The 12101-nt window shown below is 54.2% G+C and overlaps 1 protein-coding gene across 1 annotated transcript in view; it reads left to right on the forward strand.

Annotated features, from left to right (window-relative positions):
- Window positions 1-11458, forward strand: part of TGM2 (transglutaminase 2) — a 38037-nt gene extending 26579 nt beyond the window's left edge. The window contains exons 10-13 of the mRNA XM_017512163.2: window positions 1765-2037; window positions 7652-7812; window positions 8683-8819; window positions 9531-11458. Of these exons, the coding sequence (XP_017367652.1) occupies window positions 1765-2037; window positions 7652-7812; window positions 8683-8819; window positions 9531-9681 (722 nt within the window). The 3' untranslated portion in view covers window positions 9682-11458. The remainder of the gene's footprint in view (window positions 1-1764; window positions 2038-7651; window positions 7813-8682; window positions 8820-9530) is intronic.
- Window positions 11459-12101: the final 643 nt, after the last annotated feature.

Consider the following 12101-nt stretch of genomic DNA (forward strand, 5'->3'; position numbering starts at 1 on the left):
TGTTGCTTAGGCTGGAGTGCAATGGCACAATCTCGGTTCACTGCAACCTCCGCCTCCCCAGTTCAAGCGATTCTCCTGCCTCAGCCTCCCGAGTAGCTGGGATCAAAGGCATGCACCACCACGCCCGGAAATTTTGTATTTTTTGTAGAGACGGGGTTTCTCCATGTTGGTTAGGCTGGTCTTGAACTCCCAACCTCAGGTGATGCACCCGTCTCAGCCTCCCAAAGTGCTGGGATTACAAGCATGAGCCACCGCGCCTTTTTTTTTTTTTTTTTTTTTTTGAGACAGGATCTTACTCTGTCACCCAGGCTGGAGTGCAGTGGCACAATCTCAGTTCACTTCAACCTCTGCCTCCTAGACTCCTGTGATCCTCACACCTCAGCCTCCTTAGTAGCTGGGACTACATGCATGTACCATTATGCTCAGCTAATTTTTTTTGTTTGTATTTTTTGTAGAGACAAGGTCTCAATATGTTGCTAAGGCTGGTCTCAAACTCCTAGGCTCAAGCAATCTGCCCACCTCAGCCTCCCAAAGTGCTGGGATTACAGGCTGAGCTGCCACACCTGGCTGGTTGATTTGATTCTTAACAAAACTTCAGAGGATAAATATTATAGAGAAGAGGCACGCATCTTAGAAAAATGAAGAATGTCTGCGTTATTAGGTTGCATATTAACAGTATTTATCAGCAGCGGGACCTATAACCATAGGTGGGCAATTCCACACTTTTCAGTTATGATGTATTTGTACTAGAGGGTTTTGAAAGTCCAGAGAGGCCACAGAGAAGAGGTTCCTCGAATTTTGCAGTGTTTATTTTTACAGCATTTGACATACAGCTGGGAAAGTGAACACGAAGGTGGATGGGAAGAGAAGTGGGCCAAAATAAACCCAAAATTAATGTCATGAGTGTTCAATCAGACATGAGGATGAGCCATCTTTCTGCTGCTAATGTTAAATCAGTTGCAGGGGAAAGGACTTGTTTGATTTTTAAAAATTAAATTTGAGCACATTCAACAGCCAATTCAATATGATATATATGTAATTTCTAAGCAACTACCAAGCACAGCAGGGCTCACAGAGGGGATTAAGAAACCACAGTTCCTGCCTTGGCCTGACCCTCGCTGACTTTGCAGGGCCACCTGACCATGCTCTAGCTGAAAGGGATAAAACAGAAGGAAAGGATGCCCTCCCCATCCCTGGAAGCCTAGAGCTTTAGATATGCACTAAAGAAACAGAAATGCACCCAAGAACACTGGGAGGAAAAATCAAAGGCACATAGGAGAGAGATAAATGGAATCTATAAGGAAGGGAACAATCAGAGACAGGAAGGGAAAGAATTTCCGGTACAAGTAATCCCTGTGCAAATGCTTGGAGGTAAGAAAGGTTGTACTGTATTCATGCCTAGTATGCACCAAGCACTGTTGTAGGCACTGGATATGACATAAGGATAAGGAAATCACAGCCTTAGCCCTCGAGCAGCTTAAGAAGGTAAGTTTGAAACAGAAAACAACACAGGGGAAGGAGCGGTCAGAGAGGGCTTCCTGGAGGAAGGTCATTTGGGGCTGGGTCTTGAGGGATGTATAGGAGTTCGCTAGTGGAAAATAAATAAAATACTGTGTTCTCCTCTTGGCCCAGAAGTGTAGAGAAGGGGCTCCTTCAGGGCTGCCCTGAGTTATCAGGGCTCTGCGAAGCCAGCTTGCCCTGTCCAAGCCCCCTTCCTATGATCTACTCCAGCTATTATTGAGGCTGTCTTCCCAACTCCTACAGGGTCCTCAGAGGAGAGGGAGGCCTTCACAAGGGCCAACCACCTGAACAAACTGGCTGAGAAGGAGGAGGTGGGGATGGCCATGCGGATCCGCGTGGGCCAGAGCATGAACATGGGCAGTGACTTTGATGTCTTTGCCCACATCACGAACAACACCGCAGAGGAGCATGCCTGCCGCCTCCTGCTCTGTGCTCGCACTGTCAGCTACAACGGGGTCTTGGGGCCTGAGTGTGGCACCAAGGACCTCCTCAACCTCACCCTGGAGCCCTTCTCTGGTAAGGCCCTGTGTTCCTGGAGCATTTGTTGACTGCCAACTGACAACACGCTAGGTAGTGACCTGACCGCTTAGCGCGTGTGATTTCACTCCACAGACACCTACATGTGTGCTGACTCTGCGGCTGGCCCTGTCCTAAGCACTTTATAAATATCAACCCACTTAAGCGAGAGTGAGGGTTGGATTTTATCATGGTTTTCCAGATGAGGAGTCAGAGGCACAGAGAGGTTAAGTAATTTTCTTAAGATCACACAGGGCCGGATGCGGTGGGTCACGACTATAATCCCAGCACTTTGGGAGGCCAAGGCGGGCGTATCACGAGGTCAGGAGTCCAAGACCAGCCTGGCCAACATGGTGAAACCCTGTCTCTACTAAAAGTACAAAAATCAGCTGGGCATGGTGGTGCATACCTGTAATCCCAGCTGCTCAGGAGGCTGAGGCAGGAGAATCGCTGGAACCCGTAAGGCAGAGATTGCAGTGAGCCGACATTACGCCATTGCACTCCAGCCTGGGCAACAGCGAGACTCTGTCTCAAAAAAAAAAAAAAAATCACACAGTTGGGGAGTGACGGGCCTGAGATCTGAGCCTGTCCTCTCAGCAGCTGTCCTGTTTGGTTTCACCTCATGTCCTGTGACCCCTGACTGCTTTCACAGACCTTGACTGCTGCCCTCTCCCAGTCAAGTCCTCTGTCTCCAGCCCCTCGTCCCTCAACAGCCTGTCCCCACGTGCCCTTTGAGAACCTCTCCTGCACCTCTGATTGCTCTCAGTCTCAGAGCAAAGGCTCTAGACCAGCGCCCTGGGCAGCGCCTGCTGCACTTGCAGCGATGGAGATGCTCTGCGCCTGCGCTGCCTGTCCAGCGTGGCGGCCACGGGCTCCGCGTGGCCACTACGCGCTTGAAAAGTGGCTGGTGCAACTGCAGAACTAGTTTTTGTTTGTTTGTTTGTTTTTGAGATGGGGTCTTGCTCTGTCGCCCAGGCTGGAGTGCAGTGGCACGATCTTGGCTCACTGCAACCTCCGCCTCCTGAGTAGCTGGGATTACAGGCACACACCACCATGCCGGCTAATTATTGTATTTTGAGTAGAGATGGGGTTTCACTATGCTGGCCAGGCTGGTCACGATTCCCAGCCTCAAGTGATCTACCAAAGTGCTGGGACTACAGGCCTGAGCCACCGCACCCCGCCAAAACTAAAGTTTTAATTTTGTTTAAAGTTAGAGAGCCACATGCGGCCAGAGGCTGCTGTGTTGGGCAGAGCAGCTCAGCGAGCCGTAGGCGGGAGCATCCAGGCCTCTGCAAGGAGAAGTGCTTTCTTCCTGGACTTGATTGTCCCTCTCCAGTGTCCCCGGCGCCAGTCTAGTCGCCCTGTTAGGCAAATCCCCTTCGCTGTGAAATGGTATCATGAGACCACCCAACTCGGCCCTGGGCCAAGCCTTTGTCACCAGGCTGCCCGTGCAGAGGCCTGCACAGTGGTTGTCCCCTGGGTCCCTTTCACTGTCTGGCTTTGTCACTGTGTCTGATTATCTTTCTAAAAATAAGCCTGAGGCCCTCAGAGGAGCGGTGCTCACTGAGGTCACATAGCCCAGGAATCCAGCCCAGGGCTCCACCCACAACCGCTCTCCCCAACAACCCAGCAGCCCCATCCCCCCTTCTGCCATTTGGAGCCCTGCAGGTGTGAGGCGGGCAGAGGGATCTTCAGGCTAGGAGAGGACTTGGGAGCTGTGGAGTGAGGCACTGGCCATCCTCCACGGGGCAGCGGGACCAAGTAAGGCAGTGTCTCACTGTGTCACTGGACCAAATAGCTACCCCCCTGCACCTCAGCGTCCCCATGGGGCTCCTGGGGGTCACGATCCACAGTGCGGGACCATTGAGGGTAGGAGAGTGTTCACACAGTAGGCACTCAAGCCTGGATTCAGTGTGGCCACACCTGGAGATGCTGGAGAGCCCCCTGGTGGGGCATGGCTTGTGTTTAGAGTGTGTTTCCCATCTCCTCTCCCTGGACTCCTGCCTGTCAAATCAGCGATCGTCCCTCTCCTCTGTGACCAGGCCTGGACCCTTGGCGCCCACAGGCTGGCGTCTGGGGCACAGCTTTTGCCCTCCTAGAAAGCAGGTCTGTGTTGTGAGCGGGGCGCCTGCAATGTTGACACTTGCTGCCTCCTGGTTTTTCTGTCTTGGGCCCACTGTGGGCACTCCTGGAACTGCACCCCCTGGGCACACCCACTGTCAGGCCCTGGGCAGAGCTCTCAGCAGGGGCCAGGCCCTCAGAGGGCAGAGCTTCTTGGCACCAGGGCAGAGCCCAACACTGAAGCTGTTGAAAGACATTTTCTGAAGCCAACAAGGCCAGGCTCTGAATCTCGGCTCTGCTGCCCTCTGAATGCACCACCCTGGGTGTGGTGAATGTGCTCTCTGAGCCTTAGGTCACACTCGCCTGTTACACAGGGCGATGGCATGCCCACCTGATGCGCCCCAGGCCGTGAGGACTGAGGGAGAGGACGTGTGTTCAGGAGGTATCTGGAAAGTACACAGTGGCGCCAGCACGTGGCGGGACCCTCACTCCTCCCTGACCATGAGCGCAAAGAAGCGTGGGGAGGTGAGAAGCCGTGGACCTTTCCTGAACACCTGCTGTGCCAGGCAATGGTGTCAGCCCTGGGCTTGGGGGTTCTTGTGTCCCTGACGCCTCGGTGGTATAGAAAGGACCCAGCCCTCGCCTCTTATCCAGGCCCCAGGAGTCCAGGACAGGATCCATCTCTACAGGTGTGTGGGGGTTCAGGACAAAAGAACACCCAAGTTCTAGTTCCTGCCATCTGCTGCCTGGCTGTGGGCTCCTGGGTCTTCCTCTCCTCCATTCCAGGCTACGGGTTCCCCGTTTGCTTAAAGGGGAAGGTGGGTTCTTCTTTTAAGAGCCCCCTCCAGCCCTGTTCTTTGTGCATGTGTGCGCACGCGCACGAGCGTGTGTGTGTACGTGTGCGTCTGTATACATTTAGGAGGCACACTGCAGTTTTGTTACATGGACATACTGAGCAGTGGTGAAGTCTCAGGCTTGACACTGGATGCATACCCACCAGCTCCTTCTCGTGCTCAGAGCTGCTCCAAGGGGAGAAGGTCTCCTAGAACGAGTGGCATGAGGTGAACTCCAGGCCTGGGCCAGACGCACCAAAATCACTTCCCCCCAGGCCTCTGTGGAGTCAGCCCTCGCCTCCCAGACACCACCAGGACACTCAGAGCATTGTTCTGCGGTGGCATCAGCCACGCATGCTGGCTGGCTTTTCTCATCCTCCCAGGAATGTGCTCACCACAGAGGGGGTCCCTCCTGCTGGAGACTCACTGGAGGCATAGCCTCCAGGGAGGGGGAAGGAAGGGAAGGGAAGGGAAGGGCAGAGGTCCTGGGCGTTGGGCACTGGCTGAAAAGTGGGGCTGGTCCAAGACGCCCTGTCCGAACCTCCTTGCAGCTAAGCTCGAGCTGGGATGGGTTCCCTCCAAGCCCCCATACCGTGGTTGAGTTGCTTGTTATTCTTTGATGATAAGATCTGGGGAATTTCCATGTGCTGGTGGACAGGAAGCCAGGCCCTGGACAGCTGAAAGGAATCCAGTTGCCCCCACCCCCTGCCTCCTTTTTCTGCTGCCTCTCTCTCTTCCCCTTCCTGCCTCCCACTTGCATGCTCTCTCCTCCCTCATTCCTCCAGGTGGGTCATATAAATGTAGCCAATGTGGCCTCTGTGACTGTCCCCAGAGTAACCTTCTAGAACAGGGCGAATTGTCTGAGGAACGATTGAGACCCGACCACACACGTTTCCTCTAGCATCTGGCCCAAGGCCAAGGCCATGGCCTGTGGACAGAGACTTTCAAAGGTCCGGCCCTGCCCTGGCCTCCACCTCCAAGAAGAGTCAACAGTTGGGCCACATCCTCCAAGCTCCTGGAGGACAATGTTTTCCTTCTTTCCTGCTGAGCTAGAGTTTCCACTCTGCACCACCAGGTCCTGACCTGCTAATTCTCACTTTATTTTGTCCTTTTTGGCACAAAAGTTTAGTTTTCTTCCCTAGCTTATGTCATCTGATCGGAGGTTGGAGCAGATCACCCCGGGGAATGAAAAGTCAAAGGGCTGGGTAGGCCAGGGCAGCGTTTTCCAAAGAGGGGGATTCAAACCACCGGTGTTCACGGTCAAAGCCTGAACTTTGAATCCCACAGTGAGAAACTGACTGTCTCCTCGGGTCTCAATCAGTCCTTCAGGCGACCTCCTGGGGGGAGTCTCCGAGGGTGCTAATTTGCCTCTGGCATCCTAAGGCTTGCCAATCTCCCTCTTCAGCAGTAGGCGCGGGCCTGAAATTCAGTCCACAGCACATCACTGTATCTGGCCAGAATTGAATATGCATGATTTTGCTTGTATTTTCTTCTTTTTTTTCTTCTTCTTGAGACAGGGTCTCACTCTGTTGCCCAAGCTGGCCTCAAACCCCTGGGCTCAAACAATCCTCCTGCCTCAGCCTCCCGAAGTGCTGGGATTACAGGCATGAGCCACTGCACACAGCTACTTGTATTTATGTACTGTTCCTTCCTGCCTCCTACAAACAGACCCCCAGTCTGTTTCCGTAAATGCTGAACTACATGAATCCTTAAAATGCTAAACGGCTTAGGCCCTGCAGCCTCAGTGCTCTTTTCAGAAACATGGGGGTAAAACCACCCTTTGGTGGTGGGTTCGGTCCTGCCAGCCTCTTCCTTGTCCCCTCATCACTGCGCAGCTTGTGCTCTGCAGTGACCCTTGGTCTTAGCTCTGTCCAGCAGGTGGTAAAATCTCGGGAACAGAAAGGGGAGGTCATCTCCCCTGGCTCACACAGCCGGTGAGTGGCCAGGCAGGGCCAGAGGCCAAGTCTCCCAATCTGAGCACTTACTGGCAGAGGTGATTCTTCATCTGTGCAGTGGGTACACTCTTACGAGCCTCGTGGAGGGAAGTGACCTTCTGTCCCTGAGAGGCATTCTTTAGTGAGTGTGGGTCATGCTGTTGGCCTCTATGATCTGGATTATTAGCTCAGATGCCTGCACAGCCCATAGCAGCTGTGTGACAATGCTATTTCACCTGCCTGAGCCTCAGTTTTCTCATCTGTAAGTTGGGTGGTAATACAAGTACAAGACTTTTAGGGTTGTCATGAAGGTGAAGTTGGAGACCGCCGTGTGAGGTGCAGGGCCAGGTGCAGGAGCAGATGTCGGCTCCAATGCTCCCCAGGATGAAGAGTCTGCGCAGCTCACACACCCTGGGTCCTGCGCGCACCAGGCTGTTCCGGGACACTCGCTCAGCGAATCCTCTCACAGCCTTATGTGCGCCTGTGCCACACAGATCCAAACATCCAGGACCTGGGAGGTGGGGTGGCTGGCGCAGGGTCAGAAGAGGCAAAGGCAGGATTAGAACCCAGGTCTGTGGGAGCCCAAGTGCGTCCTCTACCCACTGTTCTGCGTCCACTCTCCAGCTCCTCCCTGGACACAGTTGGGAGTTCTGGGATCCACCCAGCCATTCCTCCGCTGTGTGACCTCAGGCACATTCCTTCCCCTCTCTGTGCCTGTTGGAGTTGCAAGAGGAGAGGTGGAGGGGTGATTCTGCATTGTGGGCGCCCTCCTTTCTCCCCCTGCAGAGAAGAGCATTCCTCTTCGCATCCTCTATGAGAAGTACTGTGACTGCCTCACGGAGTCCAACCTCATCAAGGTGCGGGGCCTGCTCGTGGAGCCAGCTGCCAACAGCTACCTGCTGGCGGAGAGGGACCTCTACCTGGAGAATCCAGAGATCAAGATCCGGGTAAGGACAGGCTGGGCAAGGGGCAGGGTCCGAGGGCAGCTCAGCGCTGGGGAGAGGGCAGATCCCCACCACCCCCCACACCTGCATCCCTGCAAGCTCCAGACTTCTGGTGCCTTAATGATCCTCAAATCCGAGCCTCATCAAAGAAAAGCATCATGAACCAGCCTAAAGAACTGGGAACTGGTAGCCTCTAGGAGTGAATCGAAAAATCCCAGAGTGATAGGGTCGTGGAATTTGGGGATCTTAGAATCATGAATCCTTAAAATGCTATGCTACTATGGCTGGAGCCCCCAGGCACTGGGCACTGGTGGGGCAGGGAGGGGTGGGGGCATGAAGGGCACAGCCTAGAGTCTCACTGCCTGAATTTGTACCAGGGCAGCCCTGGGCAGGTGACTTTGCCTCTCTGTGCCTCAGTTTATTCATCTGTAATATGGGGTTAATAGATATGGAAGCTCGTACATATTAGCTCAGTGAATCCTCCCACGAACCCTCAGCCCGGCATTTCTCTCCATGAAGAAACCAAGGTGAGCAGAGTGGGGAGTAACTTCCCCAGGTCACACAATGAGGAATGGGCAGAGATCAGCCGGGCTCAAAAGCCTGTGATCTTTCCCCCCCAGGTGCTGGGACGAGGGAGGCACTTTGGACATCCCCTGGGTCACGTGGAGCCTCACTGCTGCTCCATGCAGGAGACCTGGGCAGGTGACACAATCAGTGTTTTCCAGATGAAGAAACTGAGGCACAGAGGTCGGGTGATCGTGGCAGAGCTGAGTACAGCTTTGTTTAGCAAACATTGGGCCAAATTGCCTCAAATACAGACGGCCCAGCCTGGATCCCACCTGCCCCTGACATCTGCCCCATGCCCTCTTCCAGATCCTTGGGGAGCCCAAACAGAAACGCAAGCTGGTGGCTGAGGTGTCCCTGCGGAACCCGCTCACTGTGTCCCTGGCAGGCTGCATCTTCACTGTGGAGGGGGCCGGCCTGACCGAGGAGCAGAAGACGGTGGAGATGTAAGTGCTGGCCGCTCTAGCTTCGGGCAGGGGAAGAGGGCAGATGCCAGTGGGGGTAGGGACTGTCCTTAGGCCCCAAGCCCTGACCAAGACCAACTCCTCTCATCTCCCACACACACCTGCACCCAGTGTCCCTCCCAGACACCCTGGGGCCAGAGTTCCCACCGTCACATCCTCTCTCAGTGCTGACACCACCCATGCCCAGATCTGCACAGACCTCCACAGCGACATCACCCATCACTAGGCGCTCACCTGCATCCTCACATAGACAGACATCTGCCCTCCGAATGTCCACACATGTGCAGGTGTTTCCTCATAGATACCTAGCTGCACACATACATCCGAGCACACACTTATTTTTGACTTTACTGTGATATGTTATATACAGTAAAAAGCACAGATCACCTGTGTAAAGCTCAGTGGATTTTCACACACATGGCTACCTGAGCACACTCACTCATACCCTCAAATGCACCATCCGCTTTTATGCACACAGACTCACGTGTGCACACGCACTGTACCCTCTAGGAGGGCAGATTGTCCAGGCCCCGCAGAGGGCCGAGAATGAGGCGCATTGGTGATGGTCAGCATTAGCTCGGATTCATGGAGACACCGTGCTGGGCCTCGAAGCTGTGCGCCTTCCTGGCTGAACCCAGCAGGGGGGAACCAGGCCTTGGGCCCCTTCGCTCACCACCCGCTCTCTCACTGCAGCCCAGACCCCGTGGAGCCAGGGGAGGAAGTCAAGGTGAGAGTGGACCTGCTGCCGCTCCACGTGGGCCGCCACAAGCTGGTGGTGGACTTCGAGAGCGACAAGCTGAAGGCTGTGAAGGGCTTCCGGAATGTGATCATTGGCCCCGCCTAAGGGACCCCTGTGCCCAGCCCCACGTCAGCCTGCTGAGAGCACCCACCTTGATCCCAATCTTTATCCCACGCTAATGAGCAACATATGTCCCTTCTTAGGCCCCAGACCCCAGAGCAAGGTGAGCAGCCTGTGGGGGCTCTTAGGGATTGAATGTGCTCCTGGCCCATCTAAGCCCCCTGAGCCTGTGGGTCCCCACCCACCCCCTTAGCTGTGAGGAATGCTGTGTGCCAGAAACAGTGGGAGCCCTGACCTGGGCTGACTGGGGCTGGGGTGAGAGAGGAAAGACCCACATTCCCTATCCTGCCCAGATGCCCTTTGGAAAGCCATTGGCCACCCGCCATATTGTTTGATCTACTCCATAGCCCCTTAAAGTGGCCAAAAAGGGGTAGCGTGCCCCTTGGCTGGATCAGGGAATCCAGCTCCCTAGACTGCATCCTATACCTCTTCCCCTGACTGTACCCAGCCCCAGGGGCCCTTGGGACAGCCAGAGCTGGGTGGGGACAGTGATAGGCCCAAGGTCCCCTCCACATCCCAGCAGCCCCAGCTTAATAGCCCTTCCCCTCAACCTCACCATTGTGAAGCACCTACTATGTGCTGGGTGCCTTCTACACCTGCTGGGGCTCATGGGGCCGCCAACAAATTTAATCACCATGGGAAACTCTTGTGGGAGCTGCTTCCAGGATGAGGATACTGAGGCTTGGAGAGGGGAGGCGGCCCCCTCCGCACCAGTGGCCTCGTGATTATTAGCAAGGCTGGGTAATGTGAAGGCCCAAGAACAGAGTCAGGGCCTCTGACTCTGAGTCCACTGCTCCACTGATAACCGTAGCCCGACCTGAGACTGTCAGAGAGGCTATCTGGGACCTGATAAAAAAAAAAGCAAAAAAGGCTCAGTTGAGACAAGAAGGTGGGGAGGGAACTGGGGAACTGGGAGTCAGAGCCCTGGGCTGGGTTCAGGCCCCATGTCTGGCCAGGCACTGCCTTCCCCTCTCCAGGCCTCGGTTTCCTCCTTGGTCAGAGGAGGGATTAAACCAGCTCATCTCCAGGGGTCCCCTCCGCTCCGTGCTTGCAATGCTTTTGTATGGCACAGCCTTGTAGAAATAACCACAAGGTCCGTTCCTGCTCCACAAAGCCTTAGCGCACGGGCCCAGGATGTTTCTGAGAGTGAAACCATGACTGTGACCACCTTCTGTCCCCAGGCGTGTCCTGGTCCCCTCCTGTGCCTGGGTACCACCCTTCAGATCCTAGTTCTAGGGGAGAAGAGTCCTGGACACCCCCGCCCTACCCATGAGCCTGCCCGCTGCAATGCCTAGGCTTCCCAAGAGCCTTCGCTGCCAGTGCTGGCCACTAACCAACAAGGCTGGCACCCAGCTGCCCCTTCTTTGCAGGTCTAGGGCCCCCAAACACAGCCCCTGCCCCTGAGGAAGCTGGGGAGCCCATGAGTTGTCAGCTTTGATTTTACCTCCAGCTCTTTCTACATGAGTGGGCCTCCCTCAGGCTGGAAGAAGTGGGGGTTTTCTATTGGATGTGAGGTCACAGCCTCCAGGGCCCTCCAAATCCTGGAGAAGGGCTTGGAGAGAATCACGCTGTTGCATTTAAACTTTCTGCTTTGCACAGGGAAGAGTCACACCATGAATCAACATGTAGATTTTCTCTATCCATAGAGCCGTACTTCTCTACAGTTTTATAAAAGCTTTTAGGTTCCAAGCAGGCAGCAGATGCGCTTCTGGACCGCAAGGAGCAAACACTGAAATAAAATAGTTTATTTTTCACATTCAAACCAGGTCTGGTCTGGTCCTTTAAGAGTTTGGAGGGAGATGGGTAGGTGAGATCGCTCACACCTGGACCCCCACCTCCTGCTTAAGAGTCTTTCCTGAGCCTCAGCCCTGTACCTGGTTATAAATTTTACTGGGTTTAAATTCAAGGCCCTATGCAGTCTGGCTCCATCTCTGGCCACTTCCACCAACAATCTGTTTGGGGGCCACAATTCACTTCCTGTATGCCCAGAATACCCCGTGTAGTTGCCTACCTGTTGGCTTTTGCACATGTAGTTCCCTGAGCCTGGAGTGCCCCTCCTCTCCTTTTTCTGTTTGGCAAACTCCTACGCATCCTATAATGTTTAACACTGAAGTCACCTCTTCTGTGAAGTCTTCCCTGATTTATTTTCAGGCCCCCAGAGTCCTGGAATATGGACCACTTCAAACATTTCTCACAGTAAATTTTACTTTCACGTTGGCCTATCTGTCCCCTTCTCCATCCTCTCTGAAGCCCTCAAGGCAGGGACCACATATCTCTTAAATAGACACTAATAAATAACGAATTGGTAAATCAGTGTTTTCCAACTCAGCTCCCACAAGGCCTGTGCTGCCCAACAGAAATAAAACATGAGCCACAATTGCAAGCCATGTATGGAATTTAGAATT

Source organism: Cebus imitator, unplaced genomic scaffold, assembly GCF_001604975.1.
Source record: "Cebus imitator isolate Cc_AM_T3 unplaced genomic scaffold, Cebus_imitator-1.0 Scaffold18, whole genome shotgun sequence".
Lineage (NCBI taxonomy): Eukaryota > Metazoa > Chordata > Mammalia > Primates > Cebidae > Cebus > Cebus imitator.